Source organism: Candoia aspera, chromosome 3 (assembly GCF_035149785.1).
Source record: "Candoia aspera isolate rCanAsp1 chromosome 3, rCanAsp1.hap2, whole genome shotgun sequence".
NCBI lineage: Eukaryota > Metazoa > Chordata > Lepidosauria > Squamata > Boidae > Candoia > Candoia aspera.
This window is the reverse complement of record NC_086155.1, coordinates 97,027,681-97,050,106: the sequence shown is the minus strand read 5'-3', so window position 1 is coordinate 97,050,106 and position 22,426 is coordinate 97,027,681. Positions and strand designations below refer to the sequence as shown.

The 22,426-nt window shown below is 37.7% G+C and overlaps 2 protein-coding genes across 2 annotated transcripts in view; one reads left to right on the top strand and one right to left on the bottom strand.

Annotated features, from left to right (window-relative positions):
• Positions 1–22,426, top strand: part of CDC73 (cell division cycle 73) — a 147,241-nt gene that overhangs the window by 90,267 nt on the left and 34,548 nt on the right. The gene's annotated exons all lie outside the window — the stretch shown is intronic.
• Positions 5,645–12,394, bottom strand: B3GALT2 (beta-1,3-galactosyltransferase 2). The gene is made up of 2 exons (XM_063298400.1): positions 11,789–12,394; positions 5,645–7,349 (listed from the first exon to the last, which is right to left on the bottom strand). The coding sequence occupies exon 2, from the start codon at positions 7,220–7,222 to the stop codon at positions 5,954–5,956; it is 1,269 nt and encodes a 422-aa protein (XP_063154470.1). The 5' UTR covers positions 7,223–7,349; positions 11,789–12,394; the 3' UTR covers positions 5,645–5,953.

Below are 22,426 nucleotides of genomic sequence, written 5' to 3'. Positions count from 1 at the left end.
TGGAAAAAAACGTTGAGAATACACTGGACCACAAGAAGAACATATCATTCAGTAGTAGATTGCTCACTGGATGTGTCAATGAAGCTACAGTTTAATGTTTTGGACATAAAATCCAAAGCAGAAGTCACTAGAGAAGACCCCAGTAATGTGAAAAAATTAAAGGCAATTGCAAAAGAGGCTGACTTGATAGGCAAGATATTATCACTAATGACATGCATGAGCTTACAAAAATTCAGAGAAGCAATTGCTGATAGAGAATCCTGGTAAACTGTTATCTTCTTGGTGCAATTTAATCTTAATGGAATAGGACCATTTGAGGGACCACCTGTCTCTGGTTGTTTCTGCCCATCCATTGTGGTAAGGCAGAGTGGGCGTGCTTCAGGTCCTGGCAGTCAGTGTCATCCAGCCAAACCCAGGAAGCAGGTCTTCTATGTCATAGTGCCTGCCTATTTGGAATGATACCCCCCCCCCCCAGGGATCCAGATGGTTCCCACCTTGATGATGTTCAGGACACTGTTAAAAGCCTGGCTATTCTGCCAAGCTTTGGGTCAGGGGATGGTTAAGACTCTGTTGGATGGATTTTGGGTTTACAGTATGTTTGTCTTTGGGTTGCCCAGAGTTGTTGGAAGCCAGATGGCCTATAAATTGTATGTATGTATGTATGTACGTATGTATGTATATATGTATGTATGAACAAATAACTGTTGTTCATCAGGTCACAAAGAGTTGAAACCAACTAAATGTTGAATATAAAGAACACGCTGTCCTTTCCATGCAGGATACTGAGCTGGGCTTATCCTATATGTTGGGGGCAGAGTTCTAGGGAGAATTATGAATTGGGGACGCCTCCATTCTGTCTTGAATGAGTTCAAACCAACTCTGAATTGCCCCTTTTACTTGTGGGTTTGTGAAAAAATTGAGCACTGTTCCATTGCAGAATAAGCTTCAGTACAATTTAAAAAATAAAGTGATGCACTCCACTCATTTTGCATAATTTTTTCACCCATTGCAACTCATGTCATAAATGGCTCTCGGCTATCAAAAAGTTAAGTATCCCTCATGTGAAAACTGGTATTTGTGATGCTAGTTACTAGGTAAAAGCTCAGTATTATAATGGACTGAAAGAATCTTTTTGAGCTGAAATCAGACTCAGTAAGTTGCCTTAAAGAATAAGTTACCTTATCACTAATCACACATAATAGATATGTAGAAACAACATTTCATAATTCTGTATTCCAATTAATTTAAGAACATTATTGCTTCTGTTTATCTGCTTCCTTTTTTCTGGGAACAGAATTGCCGTAATGAAATAAACAGCAGCTGAAGTTAATAACAGCTTTCTTTTTTCAGCCATCTGTAATCTAATATATATAAGAGGTTTTTTTGTGTGTGGAAAATATTGCCAAATATTACAATAACTAATAACAGCTGAAAGATTGCAAAATGGTATTCAGTTGCAAGGTAGTTATGAAGGTTAGTTCATAGTGAATAAAATACAGTCCCCATAAAAAGTACTGGAAGAGTCCATGCTGGAAAAGGCTAAACAGAATTGGTGAAAAATCTCTTTTCAAATACAAGGATAGTTTCCCTCTTATAAAAGGGGAAAATTCCCTGTGTAAAAACCTGAATATGCAGTAACAAAAAATTGGAGAACAAAGGGGAAGCTGAGAGAGAAGAAAAAACAGGGTAAATTTTGGTGTATCCCAAACTAGAATTCCAGTTTACTGGATATGTATTTTAATGGAAGATGTTAAGATGGTTTCTATGGTTTATTTACAAGGTTCTTAACCTAGAGTGCCACTGCTACATATGACATGCATTGCTTGATACAACAATCTTCCCATAGTTATACCATTACTATATCTTTACTAATACAGATAAAAACAGCCTTGGCTTACGGTTGCTGTACAAAATGTGGCTGGGTGGCTGGGTGGGTTTATGCAAAGCATGCAAAAAAACTGTTTCACAAAGTGTGTTGGTATGGGTGAAGTACCCCTCCTCAAAGCATTAGAGCACCAGCATTCTTTCAAGGCTTACATTGTTCCTTTGAAGGCCATTCCTGATTTTCTGCATAGGCATGCACAGACAACTCTCCCATTGGGACCGCCAGGAAAGTATAATATCTGTGTAGGCACAGCCACTCCCAGAATGCTGAGGACAGTCTTAAAGAGGCCAACAGTACTTTCAAAATACACAGTAGTTTTGCGGCTTTGAGGACTGGAGCTTTGCTTGGGTTAACGCAGTTGGTGAAGGGTCTCTTTCAAAATCTTCAGAGTTGGGCTTTGATTTTGCTGTAACTGGGTTAAGTTAATAAGTGATTACAGGAAATGAACTATTATTTATAGCACACAAATACTGTGATTGCTGCCTCTTTTATTATTTTAATTCTATTTTTCTAATTCTAGAAGCTCAGGCTTCCTCAACCCAATTTTTAAAAATACTTTTATGTAGATTGAATCTACATCTTGGAAATCCAATTCTCTAATACTTGAAGAGCCAGGACTGCAATTCAGCTTCCTAACCAACTGAGTGTGGCAGGAGGCTGTCCAGTAATGTTGTGATATTACAAAAAAAAGCAGGGTTGGAGCCCACCTTTTTTTTTAAGTTTACAGGGTTAGGAATCCGAATGGAATGCCTTTAGGAGGCAAATCACTCCCATCCTTATCCTCAGACCCTGTGACCAGTTCCAAAAGCCTGAAAACACTCAACTGAAATGTGACCACTCTAAGCCTGATGTTCAGTGGCATGATTTGTGGATGCAGAGAAGCCACTTATTTATCTATCTATCTATCTATCTATCTATCTATCTATCTATCTATCTATCTATCTATCTATTATCTCGCTTTTGTTATTTTTTTATAAATAACTCAAGGAAGAGAACATACCAAATACCCCATCCTCCTCCTATTTTCCCCACAACAGCAACCCTGTGAGGTGAGTTGGGCTGACAGAGAGTGACTGGCCCAATGGGCAATGACTTGTCCATTCCTGCTTTAATAGCTCAGACCTACAGTCATTTTGTTTATTGTGGGCAAAAATGCTAAATTATTCCATTTCATAAAATATAATGCCATAAAACAAAAATATATTAATGTTTAAAAATGCACATTTTAATTGTGTAGTCATTACAGTCATAGTTGGAAAAATCAGTACCTATTAAAGTTGCTGTATGTTATCCCCACTGCTTTAATTTTATTGTGCTTCCATTGGAACAATTGGGACTTCTTGTGTGACCAGTCGGATTAATTTCAGTGGAACTTCAGTGCAATCAACTTTGGCTTTGTCTGGCTCTAATCCATTGAGAATAAAAGGAGGCAATTCCCAGTAACTCAAAAAGATGGTGACTTTTCTACTTCTCTCTGCTGGTTGTAAATAAACCCCAGTTGGTTTCACTTATATTTTCAAAGTTTGTTATTCCATTGTTTTGCATTTAGGATAATTCTTTAAGATTAAGAGAGCAACATCATTGGAATTGTACTGCTAACCGTTTTTGCTGTCAGAAGAAGTCCATCAAACTAAATACGTTTTTACTGTTATAAGTATATTGATTTAGTTTTTAATTGCCCACTATTATGTACATTTTGATTCTGAACAGTTTGTTTTGTTTTCAGTATGCTTACAAAAATGTGGCATAGCTAACTGTAGAAACATAAGAATCAGATTATAATGAAGCAGTTATCTATGACTATAAATCTGATTACAGACAGATTTTGTTGTTTGTTTTAAAGGAAACTGCCTATCCACCTGTTCCCTGTTTTCTAGTACAATTTTTTTTTTCTGTGAGAGAGAAACTCAACCCATTTGCCCTTGTGCATTATAAAGGAATATCATCTGAACGTACTTTATTTGATGGAGAGTGGGGACAGACAACATAGTACCCTGAGTTACTCTCTGTTAAATCTTCTACATCTGTATAGGAACTTTGAATGCTCCCGTTTTATACTTTTTCAACTTTCTGTGGCTTGGTTTCCTTTTAAAGAGCTCATATTTCAGCCAGCACAAGTGCTCTGTAAATCTGTAAAGCAATTTCTCCCAAGTTGGGCATGAAGTTGTGTTTTTTAATGCTTGTAGATAATAAGAATACTGCAGACATAATTAATTAGATTGATCATGGGTTTCACATTTCACATTATTGATAATGTGAAATTGCAAAATTCCAGTGGAATTTTTCAATTTCACATTAGAAATATGGGCATATTTCAGTTCTTCAGAAAGGCACTGGATGGGATAAATACGATTTTTTTCTGTCTTCCAGTTTTCATTTATCTGCTAGTTTGTTAAATACATTTCTAAATCAGTGATGGTGCCTCATATGGCCCTCTGGATGTTTTTTAACAATAACTCCTATCCACTCTAGCCATCATTGCCAGTGGCAAAGAAATATAGGAACTGCAGTTTGAGAACAACTGAACCGTGGCACATAGGCAACCCCTGCCAAAAACAATGAGATTATATTGATAGAGTAAAACTTATAGTATTCCAGATTGAAACAAAGAATTTGAAAAAAAAATAATATGCAAATTGATGGCAGCCTAGTGTCATTGCTTGAAGAGAAACCTCTGGAGAATGTTCACCTATTTTACAAATATAGTATCTGCTTTTCACTAGTGCTTAGAAGGACTGAGTTGAATTTCCTGATGATGGCTCTTGTTTTGTTTGAGCCAGATCTTTGAAGTTTAAGATCATAACATCTCTAAGCCTCAAGTGTGGTTATAAAAATAAAGCAATGATCTCAACAATTTAGCATTAATATTAATGAATTTTACCAATTTAAAGCTGCAGCAAAGTACTATTAAGGAATCCTTCTACATCTGTCATTGATAAGTTTTAAAAGCTCCATATTCACCAAAGGTCAGGATTAAATTTATAGTTTTATGAACCATTTTCCATTCTGTCAGCTGCAGTAGGAGAGTCAGTATGGAGAACATTGTTAGTTGAATCTAAAGCTATGTAATAACAGTGAGTGGAGTTTAGGATCAGATCCTTTTTTATACTTTAGTTACCAGACTAATTCTTGTTGAGTGGGTCCTGTTGTGTGAACTGCAAAAATAGATGGCATCACAGGAAAACTGACACATGCCTATATATATATATATATATATATATATATATATATATATATATATATAAACATTATGTTATATAACATAAACATTATATAACATAAACATTGTTACATATTTTCCAAATGAAATGTATAAATACAGCCTTTGAACATAGTATATTCCCGCTATGGTCTCTAAAAGCAGTTCCTCTCTATTTTGATAGATCACTAAAATATTTGGTAGAAATTGCCAAGAAATAATGGTGTGTCTTATATGGCAATCTAAGTGTTTTCGCTATTGAAAGGGCTTGTTCTACAATGAAACAGTTTACTAAGAATATTTTAATGAGACAAGGTGTGATCAGTATGAGATTTGTATTCCAGTTGCCAGTGTTTTATTCCAAGACATTATTGGAACAAGGGAATTCTTTAAATCTTCTGATAGCATTGGTGCCACATAAAATCACATTTGAAAATTATGTATACTCAGATGAAACATCAGTCAGTGGGAAGAAGTGGATTTGTATTTTGAAAATTACGTTTTTTCACACTCTTTCATTCTTCTTTAAAAAATATTTTAAAAATTAAATTGATATGCAATATTTGCGTAGTGAGTTTTATTGGCACATAAAATAGCAATTGTACCACCAAGCTGTGCATGCTTATTATTGCACATTAACACAAATACCTTGATACCATCTTTCTCTTTCCTGCCACTGAAAACCTTTTGGTTAATATTCCTCTTGTAATATTTTAAAGACTTAGATAATTTTTTAAATTAAAAAAATAATTTTCATACATTAAGTGCTTCATTTTAAATATCTCCCTCTTAAGCACATCATTTTTTTTTACTGTACATGCTTTCAACTGTATTTTTCTTTTTATACTTTGCAGTATTTTTAGAAGAGTCTAGTGCAGTTTACGATGACGATATTTTCCCGCTTTTTCTTTTGCTGTGTTGGCACAGGCATTGTGCTTATTCTGTTGTAAGTGGTTCCAGTATTTGATCAGTTCGCTAGGCTGGAACTGATGGGAGGTAATTAGATGACTATATTTACAGCTGGAATAAGAAACCCGCCAGTGATTGAAGACAAACTCATTGGGTGGGGGCATTGGGTCAATTCTCAGTTTGGCAAGACAGATGCCTACATATACATCTTCTAAATGCAACCGTCTGATACTCAGTGAAACCTTAAAAATTTTTTCTGCTAAGTCTCCAGAAAACACATAGCCAGTCCCAGAACAGAATACAGGGTAGCGTTCGCTTGGATACAGATCAGGTGGCATATACCACTTGCTGTCTTTGTTCCGATTAGGTGCGTACCCCCTCATTAGATAGCCAGTAAAGTATTTTTGCCGGGGAGGCAGCTCTGGCTTCAAAAGCTTATGTATTAAATATTCTGTATTTACAAACATGTCACTGTCAGTTTTCATAACATATGGAACATTTGGGCAATAGGTGGCCACCCAGTTCATCCCCATAAGTGTTTTAATTGTTAAGTTGTAGTAAGTATCCAAGTATTCTTGTTGGATAATATCATGGTATTGCCTGCTTTCTTCTAGGATGGCTTGCTGAAGGTATCCATTTAATTTAATACTTAAACCTAGCAAAAAAATCCGAACTATTTGAATCCCAGGTGCCAGGCTTTCATTCCCCCAGGTTTGTCTGATAGCTTGCCGAGGCTCCACTTGACCTGGCTCTGCAGCTATAAGAAGTATTAGGAATGGACTTGACCCCTGGCATTTTTCAGGCTCATTGATGATATACTTGAAATAATACGAAGCTGGGTGCCCAGTTCCTTTTGCATTGTATATACTCCCATTGGCACTGAGCGTGTTCTCTAAACCAGTAACTCCCTGAGGCGATAATCCTGTATCGTTGGAATTAGTTATCATCTGTGGCCTCGGGGTTTGAGGAACTGCATCTCTCCAAATGGTCCTTAAAGAGCTGTGGTTTGTTTCACTTTTCGTTGATCTAAATCCCCGTGTAGTGTAAGCCACAGGGTTTTCTTTGTATCCAACTCTCCCAGGCAGCCAATCGTGGTGATTAAAAAACAGAAATATAGCAAAAAGGAACACAAGAGAGAGTAGACCAATGAAGTGAGTGCGAAAGAGGGACCGTTTGGTATTCCAGGTCATCTTGGCAAAGCAGCAGTGCCGCCTTCTCCACTGAAGCATGTTGTAAGTATCCAATGATGGATATGAGAATGATTGAAGGAAGTGCTTTCTTTGTTTGGGATCCACTGCTATTTCATGGAATTCATCTTACGTCGTTTATAGGCAGATGGCTAGTGAATGGCGAGCTCTGCAAAAATCAAAGGAGGTTTAAGTGAATAAGCTTTCAAGGTTGCTCTTTCCATTCTTTTAAGGAACATAGCAAAAAGAAGAGGATTTTTACAGAAAGAGGAAACAGCATTTAAATTATACACTACTGTCAATGTTTCAAATTATTGCTTATTTATTGGTCTGGCATCCAAACCATCTTGGTTATTTATTCCCTTTTTACAGTTAGTAAGTTAGCTCCCAAAGTCACTTGATTCGTTCTAAACAGAGCAGATTTTGAACTCATATTCTTCAAATCCATATCCCAGTACTTGCCCAGTTTGCTGTTCTTGAGCTTATATTGTCTGCAGATTTTAAAAGCTACAAGAGTAATATATACCACCGATACAAAAGAAGATTATGTCCCTGTGGTTTTCAAACTTTCTATCCTCAAAAATCCCTTCTGCATCTGCCCTCGAAGTTCTTGAGTATAGATGATACCTTTTTTAAAAAAGGTACTTTCTAATAACAGGGCTGTTACAGTTGCATATACTTACTTATTGGGCTGTATGTTTTAAAATAAGTTTTCTTGGATCAAGATGATTAATGACTTGAATCAAACCAAGTCTCAAGGTACTGCAAATGAAGCATTCTTGGTAAAGACCAAATGTAAAGAACTTGGTACCCAGTGGAAGGATTACGAGAACTAATTAAAGCTAATTTGAATGCATTAGCTCGTATGATTCACAGTATCTAGTCTCAGTGTCTGTTTGGAAATTGTCATATATTGTTAGAGGGACAAACATAAAAGATTGATTATAACAGAGTTCTGTTAGTCACAGTATGTTGCTTGGCTTGTTTCCATTGGCCCCTGCTGTGTTCAAAAAGTCAATGAGAAGATGCACTTGTTAAAATTAATTTTCAGGATCCAGATATCTCACAAAAACATATTTCAGAATTAACAGATATTGAACATTTTGATTCACACGTGTTTTTGATCCTTTTGAACATGTTTTAAAAATTATAATAGAGCTGGAGATTATTTTCTTTACATGATTGTGTTATAGTCTAAAAGTTACATTTAATAAGAATCCTGTTCATTTCTAAAAGCTGTTGTGATTCATTGCGGATTTGAACTACGTACATGCAGTTACAGACCCACTTCCAATGTCCACCACTAGTATTTCCTAAAAATAAATCAGCCTTCATAGAAAAGATGCTCATAACTTTGATGAATAAGGTACTGTAAGCAATAGTCATTCAGATATTGTTGGTAGATTATAACTAAAATTTTATAAAACATTTATCACTGTTATTTCACTTTCACATTCTAGAACAGAGTTAATAGGGAAGTTTCACGATATTGCATATTAAAACTCAAATCACATTGTCAAATGAGCCTCTTCGAACATGAAATGAATTGATTTGTGATTCCACACACCCTCTCTCTCATTTGTTTAAAAATCCTAGGAATCTGAGCAGGAATAAAAGTCATAGGAATATTTTTAATAGGAAATAGTACTTTAAAATGTACATGTATAACATATTTAATGACTTTGCTATCTCTTAAAGCCTATATTGGGATTAATTATTTAAAAGAGTTAGTTGTGTTTAGCATGGATGACATATTCAATGTCAGTTTCTCATTTCAAAAAATGTCACTGAGAGGGACTGTGATGTTATATTGGCCTTAAACATGGTGTTGCCTCAAATTAGAACTTAAATATACAGTAGCAAAAATAGTATGAAATAAATGAGGATACAGTCTTTTAATTTTTCCAGTAGACCACATTAAGATGAATTCAGTACAATGTGGAACACATAGCAAATCTTTCAGTGTCTCAAAAGAAGTATTTTCTGTCATTCAGAACAAACACTACAGTTAATCATACAAACTACCACTAGGAGGAGCAAGTAGTAGGCTTAGCTTTGAATTGTAGGATGCTGTACATCTTTGAGAAACTTACATGATCCTTGAGCTATGAATTAAAATTCTCAAAGCTGTTTTCTCTGGAACAATATATATCCTATTGAAGTAGCCCCTGTGGACTTAAAAGGTTTCAAGCCTAACCATTAACGAGATAAACCCTGGATAAGTTAGGTAAAATTATATTCTAATAATTTATGATGTATAATTTAAACTTTTAAATTAAAAACTTAATAAAATTAAAATAATATTTTTAGATGAATTATTTGTACATGCAAGTATGGATTAACTACTTGAGGTACAGTTAATTGGTACAGCTAGGTGGAGGACACTGTAAGGACTTCCTTTAAGCTATTCTTTTTAGAACTAGATTTTATTTGGACTAGGTCTCCTGTATTTAAGTATTTAAATATGATATTTGTCCATTACATCTATGTCCTCAATACACTTAACAGTGCACAAAAAAGGTTAATCTTTTCTTTAAAGCATTCGTCACACAGTTATATTATAGTGAGGTGATTTAAGCCTTAACCAGTTTTACTATTATATTATTTTTCAGTCAAATAGTACATAAAATCTTTAACATTATCCTAACTGAAAACAATTTCATCGCTTTCGTTAGAAAATTTGGAAGTGCTCTTATATCAGTAACTTGATATTTTGCATGTATCATGTTACAATTTTGTAACTAATGAGGGTACTTATTTTTTTTTTTTAAGATTTAATGTGCCTACAATATAGTTAGCATAAGGTGCCGAGGTACATAGGTATATGTAAATTTTAAAGTTGGTTTCTCAGCAGAATGGAAAGTGTTTATCCAAAACACTACGTGTGGCATCACACGCACTCTGGACCTTTCTCAGTTTCAGGTGGTCCCCAAAAGCTACCCTTGAGGGTCAGGAAACTCCATGGCACTAAGTGAGATTAACAAGAATGGAACCGGGGAAGCTAGTGCATGCTCTCTGATCATAAATGGGCCACTTTGGATCATGGCCTACATTAAAAAGCTATGCTGAATGCCTCCTTGAGTTTCAGTTGCTCAGGCTCACAGTGAATACTAAATTGATGTTGCTTTGTTTTGGTTATTGAGTTGCATATTGAAGTTGTCCATAATTTATTTTTATTTCCTGAGAGCCCCAGTCAGTAATCAGACTGGGGGGGGGGGGGAGAAAAAAAGGAGAGAATGGAATCTGATATATCAAACAGAACAAATTATTTAATGTCTGTATTATGCAGGGCCTGATAATAGTTTTGACATATCTGCATTAATACTCTACCAGAAAAACTAAGGGGTGGGGGGAATCTTCATTAGTCATTTTAAAATCCTAATATCTTAAATAAAAATCCATGGAATGCAAAGCAAATTATTTTGACTAAGGTTTCTTTAGCAGTATACATGCTTGTTTCCTATGATAGATGTTTGAAAATATGTGTTCTCAGGCTGTTTGTTCTATTTACCTCTGATTGTGTCATATTATTCTCTCAATACCAGCTTTCTCCATTTTTTTTCTCCATCCTATTTTTATTATGAGATACTTTTGCCTAGGGCAATGAAAGCACATTTATTCTTAATAGTCTTTAATGATTTAGTATAGTTTGTTGGCTCGGTTTTGGAAAAGAAGGACCCAGGCAGTAAAGTGGTATTAAAATTGCAATAGATTGAGGTCCTAAATATTTATTGCAGATAAGTAACCTGTGTTTTTCACCAATAATCATTTCAAACAAAGCCATCAAGTTTAAATCACTGGAAATGCTGGCAATTTAGTTGTTTAATAGCAGCTTTTTATTACTAAACAGCCCAAAACATCACATTCTACTCAAAACTTGGAATGCTGTGATATATTCTCCCATCTTGAAGGAAACAGTATATTGATGCTTCCTTCTGAGATTCTGATGGTTATTGATATTACTTATCAGATCCAGATGATGCTGATGCTCATAGCCCAAATCACTATCCTTTTCTTTGGAGCCTTTTTTGGAGGATCGTGTATATCAAACCAGGTGTGGCTGCTAATGATAATCAGATGGCACTGTGTGTTAGGGACTGAGTGAATTAAACCTTGAAAAGGTTGAAGATGCTGTTGAACTTATTGGACTGCCTAATCTGCTTTGATGGTTTCAGAATATGTCACATAATAGCTGTGTTACTGGTGTTTGGGGTTTCAGTGCAGTAGGTAAGAGTTAAAAATCTTGCCTAGTTTGATTAACTGATTTTTTTTAAGACAAAGAGAGGATGAAGGAGATTTTTTTTATATAACTCTGCTGTTAATCTCTCCTCATCTTTCTTTGTCGTTTTATTAACCTACCCGGTCTTAACATTTGACTACAAGTGATGGTTTTGTTAACAAGGAAATTTTAATCCAGTCACATTCTTACCAGCTGTGCACACAAAAAGCCCTACATATACGTATACATACATACATATATATGTACATACACAGTTAATCATCCATGAAAGCATTAACTCTGACTTCTAGGTGAGTGGATGGCAATGCTCTCTATTCTGTTAACAAATCATGCACTTGAATGAAATATCATACAGCAATTTGACATACCTTCCTTGTTCAGGCCATTTGTAGCATGAAAGGATTATGCCCACTGCAAGTAGTTTTGGCACACCATCCCTTCAGCCAAAAAGATGCTATCAGCCATGCTTTCATCTCCCTCCCCCCAACAGCCTGCTGCCCAAGACTGCTTTTCAAGGTATCCACTGTGTCCATCTGTATGCTTCCTGCTCCGCTACCTTCCCTGATCACCAGCGTGCTTGTCTTGATTTTTCTGTGGTCATCTCTCAAGAGACGGAAGCAGCACTTCTAGTTTCCATTCTCGCAGACGTTGTCTGCTGCTGACAATAGAAGCATTGAAGCTTTTACGGTTGGTGGTTCCCTTCTTGGACAATGCAGTACTGTGTTCTCTCTTCAGTATCCATATTTCTAGTGGCGATGTGAGGCAAAACAGCAAGAGCTAGAATCAGGAGCTATTCTCTGGCATTTGATCATAAGATTTAGCCCACTTTCTTCATTGTTGCTAGGCAGTAACCAAAAAGGATGAGTTGAAAGATGTGAGGAAGAAAAGTGATTTAGCTGAAGGTTTTGTTCTGAAAAATCCAATCCGTAGTTCCTCAGCTGCTGCACAGGCAGGCAGCAGTTTAAATGTGGGCTTTTGACAGATGCTGTCTTCTGACAGAGCAGAATTTCACGTCATTGCTTGGCTGTGTCCCACGTGACAGTTTGCATTCATTTGGACTAAATCTGAAAGCAGCCAGAAAGCTTAGTGCTTTTGCTTCTCTTCAACAGAGAATATGCATCCTGCATAGCATTGAATGAATAAAATGAGAGATGATGGGGACTGACTATGAGCATGTTTTTCCCAATTGCCTGTCTTTATCTTTAGTGCTATACATTAGCACTTACTAAATGTTTCTTAATGTCAGATATTAGCTTATCTTAATCCAAACACAGTTCTGCATTATATAAATACAAGCTCTACTGGATTCCTTCATCTCAACTAAGATTAAAAGGCACATTGACTTCGATAGGGAGATGATATATAACCACCTTGACATGCAGCCCTTGACAGCTTTGTTTTCCATGAATTTAATTCTGTTTCCTTTTTATTAGGGTTATTATATCCTTGATAGTAAATTGAATAATTTAACTGTACATTATGTAAATAAGTTTAAAAAAAAAAACTTTCCAAATCTCCCTCCATTCAGCTTCAGAGGATGAGCCATGGTTCTTATGCTGTTAGAAGGAGAAACATTTTTTCCCCTCAGCCTTTATTTAAGATTGGCATCATAAAACACCTCTAACATTTAAGTTGTTAGTGGTTAAACATTTCTAACAATGAGGTCCTCATTCACTTTCTGAGCTAAAAATCTCCAAATGTAATTGTTTGTGACTTCTTTAGGAGTCTTTTGTGAAGGAATTTGTTGAAAACCATTTGAAAGTCCAAATAAACAGTGTTTACCAGAGCGTTCTACACATTTATTGACATTCCCCAAAGCTTTAAAAAATTACAAATTCAGGACTTAACTTTTTCAGAAACCACTTTGATTCCTTTAAAAAAACAACAACAATATGCTGTATGTCTGATACTTTTTAAAATTTAATAATGCTTTCCAGCAGCGTACCCAGGAGAGATATTTAAGTAAGAGATTTATAATTTCTTTGGTAGCCTCCTCCACTCCTGATCACTTTTTCAAAAAATTGACTTTGTGTTGTCTGCTTTCTGCTATTACAGAGGCTGGCATTAGAGACAAATTGATTTGTTGTTTTCTCTTTCTCCTCCTCCTCCTCTGTTATGTACTTTGTCTGTTATGCATTATGGGTGCCAATGTAGTGATTAAGGAGGTGGACCTAAGAGTGAGGAGACCCAGGTGCTAGTCTACCTCAGCCACAGAAACTCACTGGGTGATTTTGGACCAGTTATTCCCAGCCCAACCTACCTCACAGGTTTGTTGTTGTAGGGAAAATTAGGAGAAAGAAATGTTTGTGCCACTTTGAATTCCTGGATATAAATATAATAAATAATTCATGATAAAATGAGAGAAATATATATTCATCTTCTGTGGAGTCTGCAAGCTTAATAATTCTCTGTAATTGAGCCAATGAAATGGTTTAAAGTGAACTCCTTGACAATGATGGTTGATTCTGGCTAATCACATGTCATCATGGGAGATCCAGATTGCTGAGAATAGCTTTAGAGCTCATTTACTATGACAAGAAAGCTAAAAATAAATACTAAAAGGACTTATTTAAGGGCCTTCATGAAAATGTATTTCCATGTATCTATGGGCATCCAGGTTTTGTGAAATTTTCAGGATTCAAAAGTATAGCATTGTCATGTCAAAGTATGTACATTGGATTTCATAAGGCCAGATCACAAGATGAAATGAGATAATTCAGAATAGATGTTCATTTACCCAAAGGGGAACAAAACCATCTGAACCCACTGTGTTTTAATTCTCCACAAGCTCCATTCCTGATTCATTTCTGCAGGGTCCACCATGTTGGGAAAATCAATATGGAACTATGAAGGAAGGGGAGGATATAGAAAGAAACTGTGTAGTGATAGTAGTAGTAGCAGCAGTAGCTTTATTTATTATGTTCTTACAGCTAAGTTCACTACAGACATAAAATACAATGTTTTACCATTCACCCACATTTTTTTCTAGTCTTTCATCTCAAGCAGTGATATCACAGTGTTATATGCAGTATTAAATAATTATGGACATGGTCCAGCAACTGATTTGCTTTATATTTCTGCCTAATATTAGCTGAAATCAGTTCACTGCATTCAGGAAGGGTCATCAATAAGCGGATGATACTCAACTATACATCTCCATCCCAGGTGATGCTGTGACCACACTTTCTTGTTGTCTGGAGGCTGTAGGGGTCTGAATGGGGAACAACAGGCTGGTAAGATGGAGTGGCTGTGGGCACTGCCTCAGACAGACCCAATGCGGAACCTGGGGGTTCTCCTGGACTCAAAGAGCAGGTGGCAGTTGTGGCCAGGGGAGCCTTTGCACAGCTTTGTGTTGTGCGCCAGCTACACCCCTTCCTCGATCGGGAGTCCCTCTGAACAGTCACTCATGCCGTAGTCATCTCCCGCATAGACTACTGCAATGCGCTCTACATGGGGCTATCCTTGAAGAGTATCCAGAAACTACAGCTGGTGCAGAATGTGGCCACGCTAGCAGTCTTAGGAATCCCAAGGAGGGCACATAACACCATTGCTGCGTGAGCTGCATTGGGTGCCAGTCTGCTTCCAGGTCCAATTCAAGGTGTTGGTTATCACCTTTAAAGCCCTACATGTCACAAATCCAGGTTACCTGAGGAACCGCCTCACCCCCATTACATCAACCCATCCCACCTGGTCAGGCAGAGAGGGCATGTTACAGACCCTGTCCATGAGGGCTTGCCAGTTGGCAGGGTCCAGGAAGAGGGCCTTCTCTGCTGTGGCCCCCACCCTCTGGAACAACTTACCCCCAGAAGTAAGGCAGCCCCCCCCCCCCAGACTTCAGAAAGGGAATTAAGACCTGGCTATGCCACCTCACTTGGGGCAAGAAAGGGGATAGTCGATCGTGGAGGTGGCTGGTACTGTGATGCGGTCCCAGTAAATTTTAGTAAGACCATCTTGGACTTCATATTTTATATTTTTATATTTATCTATATTTTATAATGAATTTTTAGTCTTTTATTCATTGTAAACCGCCCAGAGTCATTGTTGCATGAGATGGGCAGTGGAGAAATTTAATACATAAATTAAATAAATAAATATTTTTGTTCCTTGTGCACATCTCTTTCCTTTATAACTCCCCCCCCCCATGCACCTACACTCACATTTATCTGTCTAAAATTTCATATGTGATTTTTGCCAATAGTTAGCGCTACAAATTCCATCACTTCCTGTCCCAAAATAACATTCTGGGACATTTTTTTTAAAAAAAATCAGCATTGGCATCATCAGCTGTCCCCCTAGGATGACCTACACCCATCCACTCAGTGTGGTCCAGGCACTAGCTGGATAGTACATTGGCCTGGGACAAAGTTTTTTTTTTTTCCTCCATTTTGTTGAGTTGATTCAGTAGGAATTTATTGGCCAATTATTCCAACATTTGCACCTTGGTCTGTAGACTTTTAAGTTTGGCTAAAACATAGAACATGTCTATGGTAACCCTTCTCAACTGTTTTTGGTTTATACAGTTTTTCCAGTGGTCCTTTGGGTTGTTTTGTCCTTTGGCTATTTTGTCATGTTGTATGCTTGTGGCCTATTTCTACCAATCCTCACATTGACAAAACTAGGAATGATTTGATCTCAGGTGTACCTTTTCCCAGGGTTCATTTTTGAAGTGGTCCTGTGCCTTTTTCTTATAATACCATGGCTGATGAAACTCTATCCTTTCATACTTGGCTTGTTCCAAAATAACCTCATTCACCCATTTCTCTACATCATTGTTGCCAGTATGCACCCTACCTGTAGATTACACTCCAGTATTATCTGTTTGACTGTTCAGAAGGTGTAAGGTGCAATCATAAGCAAATAAGTCAACGTACAGTTTGTACTGTATGCTTGCTGAAAACTCATCCTTCTATATCGCGGTCATATGCAGTACCAGGAGTCTACTGTCCCCAGTAAAATATCTTTGATTCAAGATGATAACCCCAGTTGGTCCTTTCCAAAAGTTGTTTTTCCCCCACTTTTGGGGGGGGATGACACTTTTCTTTATTGACGTATTATTTCTCTGTGACTACAGACGAACTATCAACCTGAAAATGGAATCCATCCATTGCGTCTCCTGAATATCTTATACACAAACCTCTTTGCCTTTTTAGCTTTTCCTGGTCAGCAGCATTATTTTCTTGGTTCTCCAAGGAACAGGGGTTCTTTGCAGATTCATTTCAGGACTTTCTAAGGAAAGGTCAAACACACTTAGTTTCTGATGTTGGCAAAGACAGGAATAAACAGTAGAGCCATATTAATAATGACAAACTTGTATTGTTAAGGTTAGTAATGAAATGTACTAGTAATCCGATATAATGCAGGATTGTGGAGAAAAGGGTTGCTATTAATAGCCAAGTACTACAAATATAAGTTTAGTATCTAGTGTTTATAATGACTTATAGTGTCTTACATTGTACAGATTTAACTACTTCACTCATGAGCTTTTCATTCATCCCTCTTCTGAACATATGAATGAATAAATAAGTAGTTAACTACGCCTTATCTTTTGCAGCAATGGTAATGAAGCTATTGTCCTGTTAATTTCAGGTTTTCATCACACCACGGACATTTAAATCAAAATGCTGTGTGTGTAAAGTGTTTCATTTCCCTTCCCTTCAGTTTAAGTTCTAATTCACCCTAGTACCATATTAATGGAGATGAATATTGAGAACTGTGAAGTGGCAAAGGTTGGGGGAAAAGTTTTTCATGCTCTTAATAATCTTTGAGATCAGTCGTTATTCCAAATGTATAGGTAAAGGTAAAGGTTTCCCTTGACATTAAGTCCAGTCATGTCTGACTCTAGGGGGCGGTGTTCATCTCCGTTTCAAAGCCGAAGAGCTGGCGTTTGTCCGTAGACACTTCCGTGGTCATGCGGCCGGCATGACTAAACGTAACACGGTTACCTGCCCACCGAAGTGGTACCTATTAATCTACTCACATTTGCATGTTTTCAAACTGCTAGGTTGGCAGGAGCTGGGACTAGCAACGGGAGCTCACCCCGTCATGCGGATTCGAACCGCCGACCTTCCGATCGGCAAGCCCAGCAGCTCAGCAGTTTAACCTGCAGCGCCACTGTGTCCAAATGTATAGCGGAGTTAAATTTGTAATATACTTTTTCATTGTGAAGGGTTTTTTTTTTTTTAAAGAATGAGTACAAATTATCAGACACAATTTATATTAAAATATACATGAATCAAGAGTTGCATGTTCTTTTCTGACAAATAATTGAGGTGAATGTTGGTAAAAGAACACTGATAAAACATTCAGATGATATCTAAATAAGAATAGGCATTTAAAGAAGCTTCATATTTTTATTACCTGATTATATTCTTGCTGAGAAATACATTATTCTCATCTTTCCAAGCTTATCAGTAGATTATGTGAAAAACATGACAGACACTTTGATTGGCTTACTTTCTTTTTTGAATTCACAGACTGATAGTATTTCTTGTATGAAGTTTGATAAAGTACTGGAGATTGAAGGTTTTGCTGATTTGTCAAGAATGGCTTCCAAAAAGTATATTTCCTAGAAATAGTTTAAAATAGTTTCAGATGGTCATTCTTGCTAGTAACCAAAACATGTATTACTTTAGGGATACTCAAGGGATAATACTGTCCTGAATAGTAGTCAGAGTATTTATTGCCTCAAAATTTATAGTGCTCTGAGGTTTCATTAAGTAGCTTTCTGTATGAAACTCCATAGTACACCATATGGTAATATATACCATATTTTTTTATTAAAATAATAACGTTTTTGGCATATGCATTTGTATACTTAAATAGGTAAAACATTATTTTAAGGTTTAATACTGCCCACTATAAAGGGAGGAGAAAAATCTGAAAAATGACTGCATAGTCATGAATATGACCAGATCATTGAATAGATGGGCCTAATGTAAGCCATTGAACTGAAGCATGTGTCTCAATTAAGAATACCTTGAATGGGTTAGGGTTTTCTTCTGTCAGTGTGGATCATTGCACAGGTATAGCTATTCTGTATTATATGAACCAGGATTAGTACTGTGTTGCAGTATTAATTAGATACTGAAAGTTATAGGCTGCAATAAATTTCACCCTAGTAAATTACTTGATTAAAAAAATACTTGGCAGGAGCAGGATTACCTGACTTTTGCCCTGGGCATTGCTTCTTGTTCTGCTCTGTTTCCAGATTTATGGTGAGAAGGGTATATGTTTTCAGGGAGGGATTGTGATTGCTGAGGCCAAGGCCATTGGAACTTTCTCTGATGTTAGCAACAGGAGACAACTCAAGTTTCTTCATATTATGATTCTAGCTCAGCTGCAAGAAGAATCGTTTGGCATGAGCTACTGTCTCCTTCTGAGCAGCTGTTACCTGAGTAGAATTCAGGACCTGCATAGACAATTGAGCACAAAATGAGTTGAGCTTGTTCCTTTGCTCAAGGGTGGAATTATATGTGAAATTCATCCCTACTGAGATCAGAGAGACCTTTATTGAAACATGCTTGCAAGTCATGTTTTATTATATAAAGGGATTGGGAAATATGTGATTGAAAAGCAGTATATAAACAGTGTTTTCATAATTTATTTGTATTTCAGGGAAAAAATGAATCACCAACTTGCAAAACTTTCAGTTTAGCAAGTGTGATGTCTATTAATTTCTTTGCAGGGCAGTTTTGTGAGAATCATACTCACTCACGGCATAAATTTGACAAAGTCTTGAGAAGCAGCAAAAAGATTTTATTAACGTTCTTGCAAGGACGGGTGCCCAGCCAAGATAGGCACACCCCTTCACACAAAGCATGCAGTTTTATTCCCTACCCCCGGCCGGTGAAATCCCTCCTCCTGTTCCCCATTGGATAGGTACTTGGGAGTTCACAGCCTATCCGAGACGCCTTAGATTTTGCAGGAAGTCCCGCCTTTGTTTATATCTCCCATTCCTCACTTTTTACCTCCCCCAGTCCCTTATTTATTCTTTTCCTTATAAGGCAGCTAGCCCCCTTGGAGTAAGTAGGCCGGGGTCGTGACTGACCACAAAGTTCGCTAGAACTGGTGTTGAGCATATTTTCAGCATCAGGCAGCTTATTTCCTTTATTCCTGCCCTTACGGAGATACAGTCTCTTGTCCCCCTGACTACATATCCCACATCCTCAATATACTGACAAGCAAGCTTAGTTTTGCAAGCTACGAGAAAAGCAAGCTTCATTTGGCAATTTACTGAAAAAGCAAGTTCTTTTCTATTGTAGAAATAACTTTTTGCAAAAACAACATTGCGACCCCCCCCCTTTTTCTCACAATCCCCCTTTTTTCTTTTTAACATCCTGTCGCTTTTTGCAACTTTATAATTTGGTCTCATCTGAATTTTCTAACTGTTGGAGCAACACCTCACATTCCCAGTCACACCTCCCTTCATCATTTTGACCAATCTCACTCCCCTCGTCCAACGTATTATCAGGGGATATCGAGGGTGTTCCTTCTACAGCTCTCAGCACTGGAATGATGCGAATGATGCGTGTCACGTAACACCATCCCATCTCGTCTACAGGAAACCATTGAGAACATTTATTACCACAGCAATAAAACCGGTTGCTTCCTTAATCATGTGTGGGGTTTCAGTTGTAATCTCTGCCCCGAGGGTGACTTTCTCTGTCTCCTTTAAAAGGAGTGCTGCTGCAGCTGCTGCTCTCAAGCAAGCCGGCCAGCCTTGCGCTGTAGCTGCTTAGAGAAGTTTGCCACAGGCCATTCCCAATTTCCGAGTTAGTACCCCATTTACAACCACTTTGTTTTCGGAAGTGAACAAAACAAAACAAAAGAGGCTTCCTCAGGTCGGGCAAACCCAAAGTTGGTGCCTCCACCAAGGCTGTTTTCAGTTGTTGAAAGGCATTCTGCTGCTCCTTCCCCGCCCACCGGAGAGGAGCTTCCTCCTCCCCCTTGAGACTTTATATTGTCTTGCAAGGGGAGAGCCCCAGTCCTCTGGGTGGCTGAATACGCATTCTCAGGAGAGCGGTTGGCAAGGCCTGGGGCCACCTCAGTTTCGCCTCCTGGGCCAATTTTGCCACTGCCCTCTTTAAGAGCCCATTAGCCTTTTCTAAATCCATGTCCACCATGAAGAGTTGTAAACCCACACAACCAGCAATTAAGATATTTAGCCTGACAAGCTATTTTCTGCGTTAAAGCTTGTTGTTTATTCGTTCAGTCGCTTCCAACTCTTCGTGGCTTCATGGACCAGTCCCCGCCAGAGCTTCCTGTTGGTCGTCAACACCCCCAGCTCCCCCAGGGACGAATCTGTCACCTCTAGAATATCATTCATGAGTTAAAGCTATTAAGGTGTTAAATTCCTCACCCCCCTTCAGTAGTTGTTCATCAGTCCACTCGTGACTCAGGCACCAGCCTATAAGGCTAACAAATCCAAACCGGTGGATTAACCATAGTTCCATACTACAGGTAGGCTGGATTTCAGAATTGTACCCTAATCCCTTTTCATATGAAAATAGAAATTCCCCATTGTTCTAAGTTGAGTACATCTTCAAAGCTTCCCTTGAACCCTGTGACTCTCTTTTCCAGGTCCAGGGACTATTGTGGTCATCAAAACTACAAGGTATTAGAAAAAAAGTTCATGCTCATGGTGCGCCCTATTTCTTGGTCTTCCTGGGGCTGCACAGTCCAGTGTCCTGTAGTATTTGGCAACCTCAGTGCCTTCTTTAGGGTTTCTCCCAACTCAGTTGCCAACTTCCCTCCGTCTGGTTTAACTCGATTTCCAGACTTAAAAGGATGTGCCTGCTGTTCCAACAGTAGGGCTCTGTGTTCCTATAGATAGGGGAGACAAGGACAAGACTTGCGCAGAGAACTGTTTCAAATACTTGCAGACAAATTTCTTCCCCATGGCATGCATGTCTCCTACTTCTCCACTAAGAATTCCAAGATAGTCACCCATCTCAAATGGACTGACTCCTAGTCTTTTCTTAGGAGCAATCCAGAGACTTAGTATTGTCACTAAAAAGGCTTGTGTCCATGCTAATCCTGCCTTTGGTCCTAGCCTCTCCAAGTGTCTTTTCAGCCTATAAAGAAAGCCTTTCACCCATTCTAAGAAACAGTTCACCCCAGGGCCACCCCCCTTTGGAGGTTCCCCTGGAGTTGAATTTGGTTGGTCTTTGGGTTGTCCTTTTGGCATACCACACACCTCTCACACACACCTGTTTGGCTTTCAACAAGATTCCAGGACAAATAAATATTCTAGACACACAATCCCCTAAAGCGTTTGTCCCATGTGACTAGATTGGTAGGTGTAGTTTTGGATATATCTAAGCACTACTTTGGATAAAACTAATTTTCCTGCCCTAGCAAAATACCACCCTAAGTAAGTAGGCTGGCCATCTCTTTGCCACCTGACCCAATTGCTTAAAAAATAAGTCTTTTCCAAAACCCCCAAAATTGGGTCAAGACTTTCACAGCCAGACCACTAATTTTATTATATATATATATATATATATATATATATATATATATATATATAATGACTTAAAGTCATTTTTTCAGACTTTCACAGCCAAACCTCTAATATATATATATATTGCCAATATTTAATTCCCCAATAACTTCCCTAAAATCAAAACTTGTAAAACTAGAAAAAAAAGAAAGAAAGAAAGAAAGAAAGAAAGAAAGAAAGAAAGAAAGAGAAAGAAAGCATTGACATAAGAGTTTATCTAGTGTTTGGACTTTCCATAGCCAAAATTGTTAAAACAAGAACAAAAAAACCCCCAAAATTCAGATAGATCATACCAGTCCATGGAAGCTCTACTAAAACCATACATTGTCCAAATTTTTTCCTCTCTCTCTCTCTCTTCCATTTTTATCATCATGTGCCATATTGAGGAGTTATTAAAATCTAATCCATACAAAATTTATAAAAACACACACTTTTCTAAAACTGGAATGCCAGGGGCAGAGCAGAGTGGAGCTGTGAGACCAAAGGGGTGCTCCCCCTTCTCTGA

What these genes read in the sequence shown, in the direction of transcription:
- B3GALT2 (XM_063298400.1), bottom strand. Translation starts at nt 7,222, where the DNA reads ATGCTTCAGTGGAGAAGGCGGCACTGCTGCTTTGCCAAGATGACCTGG.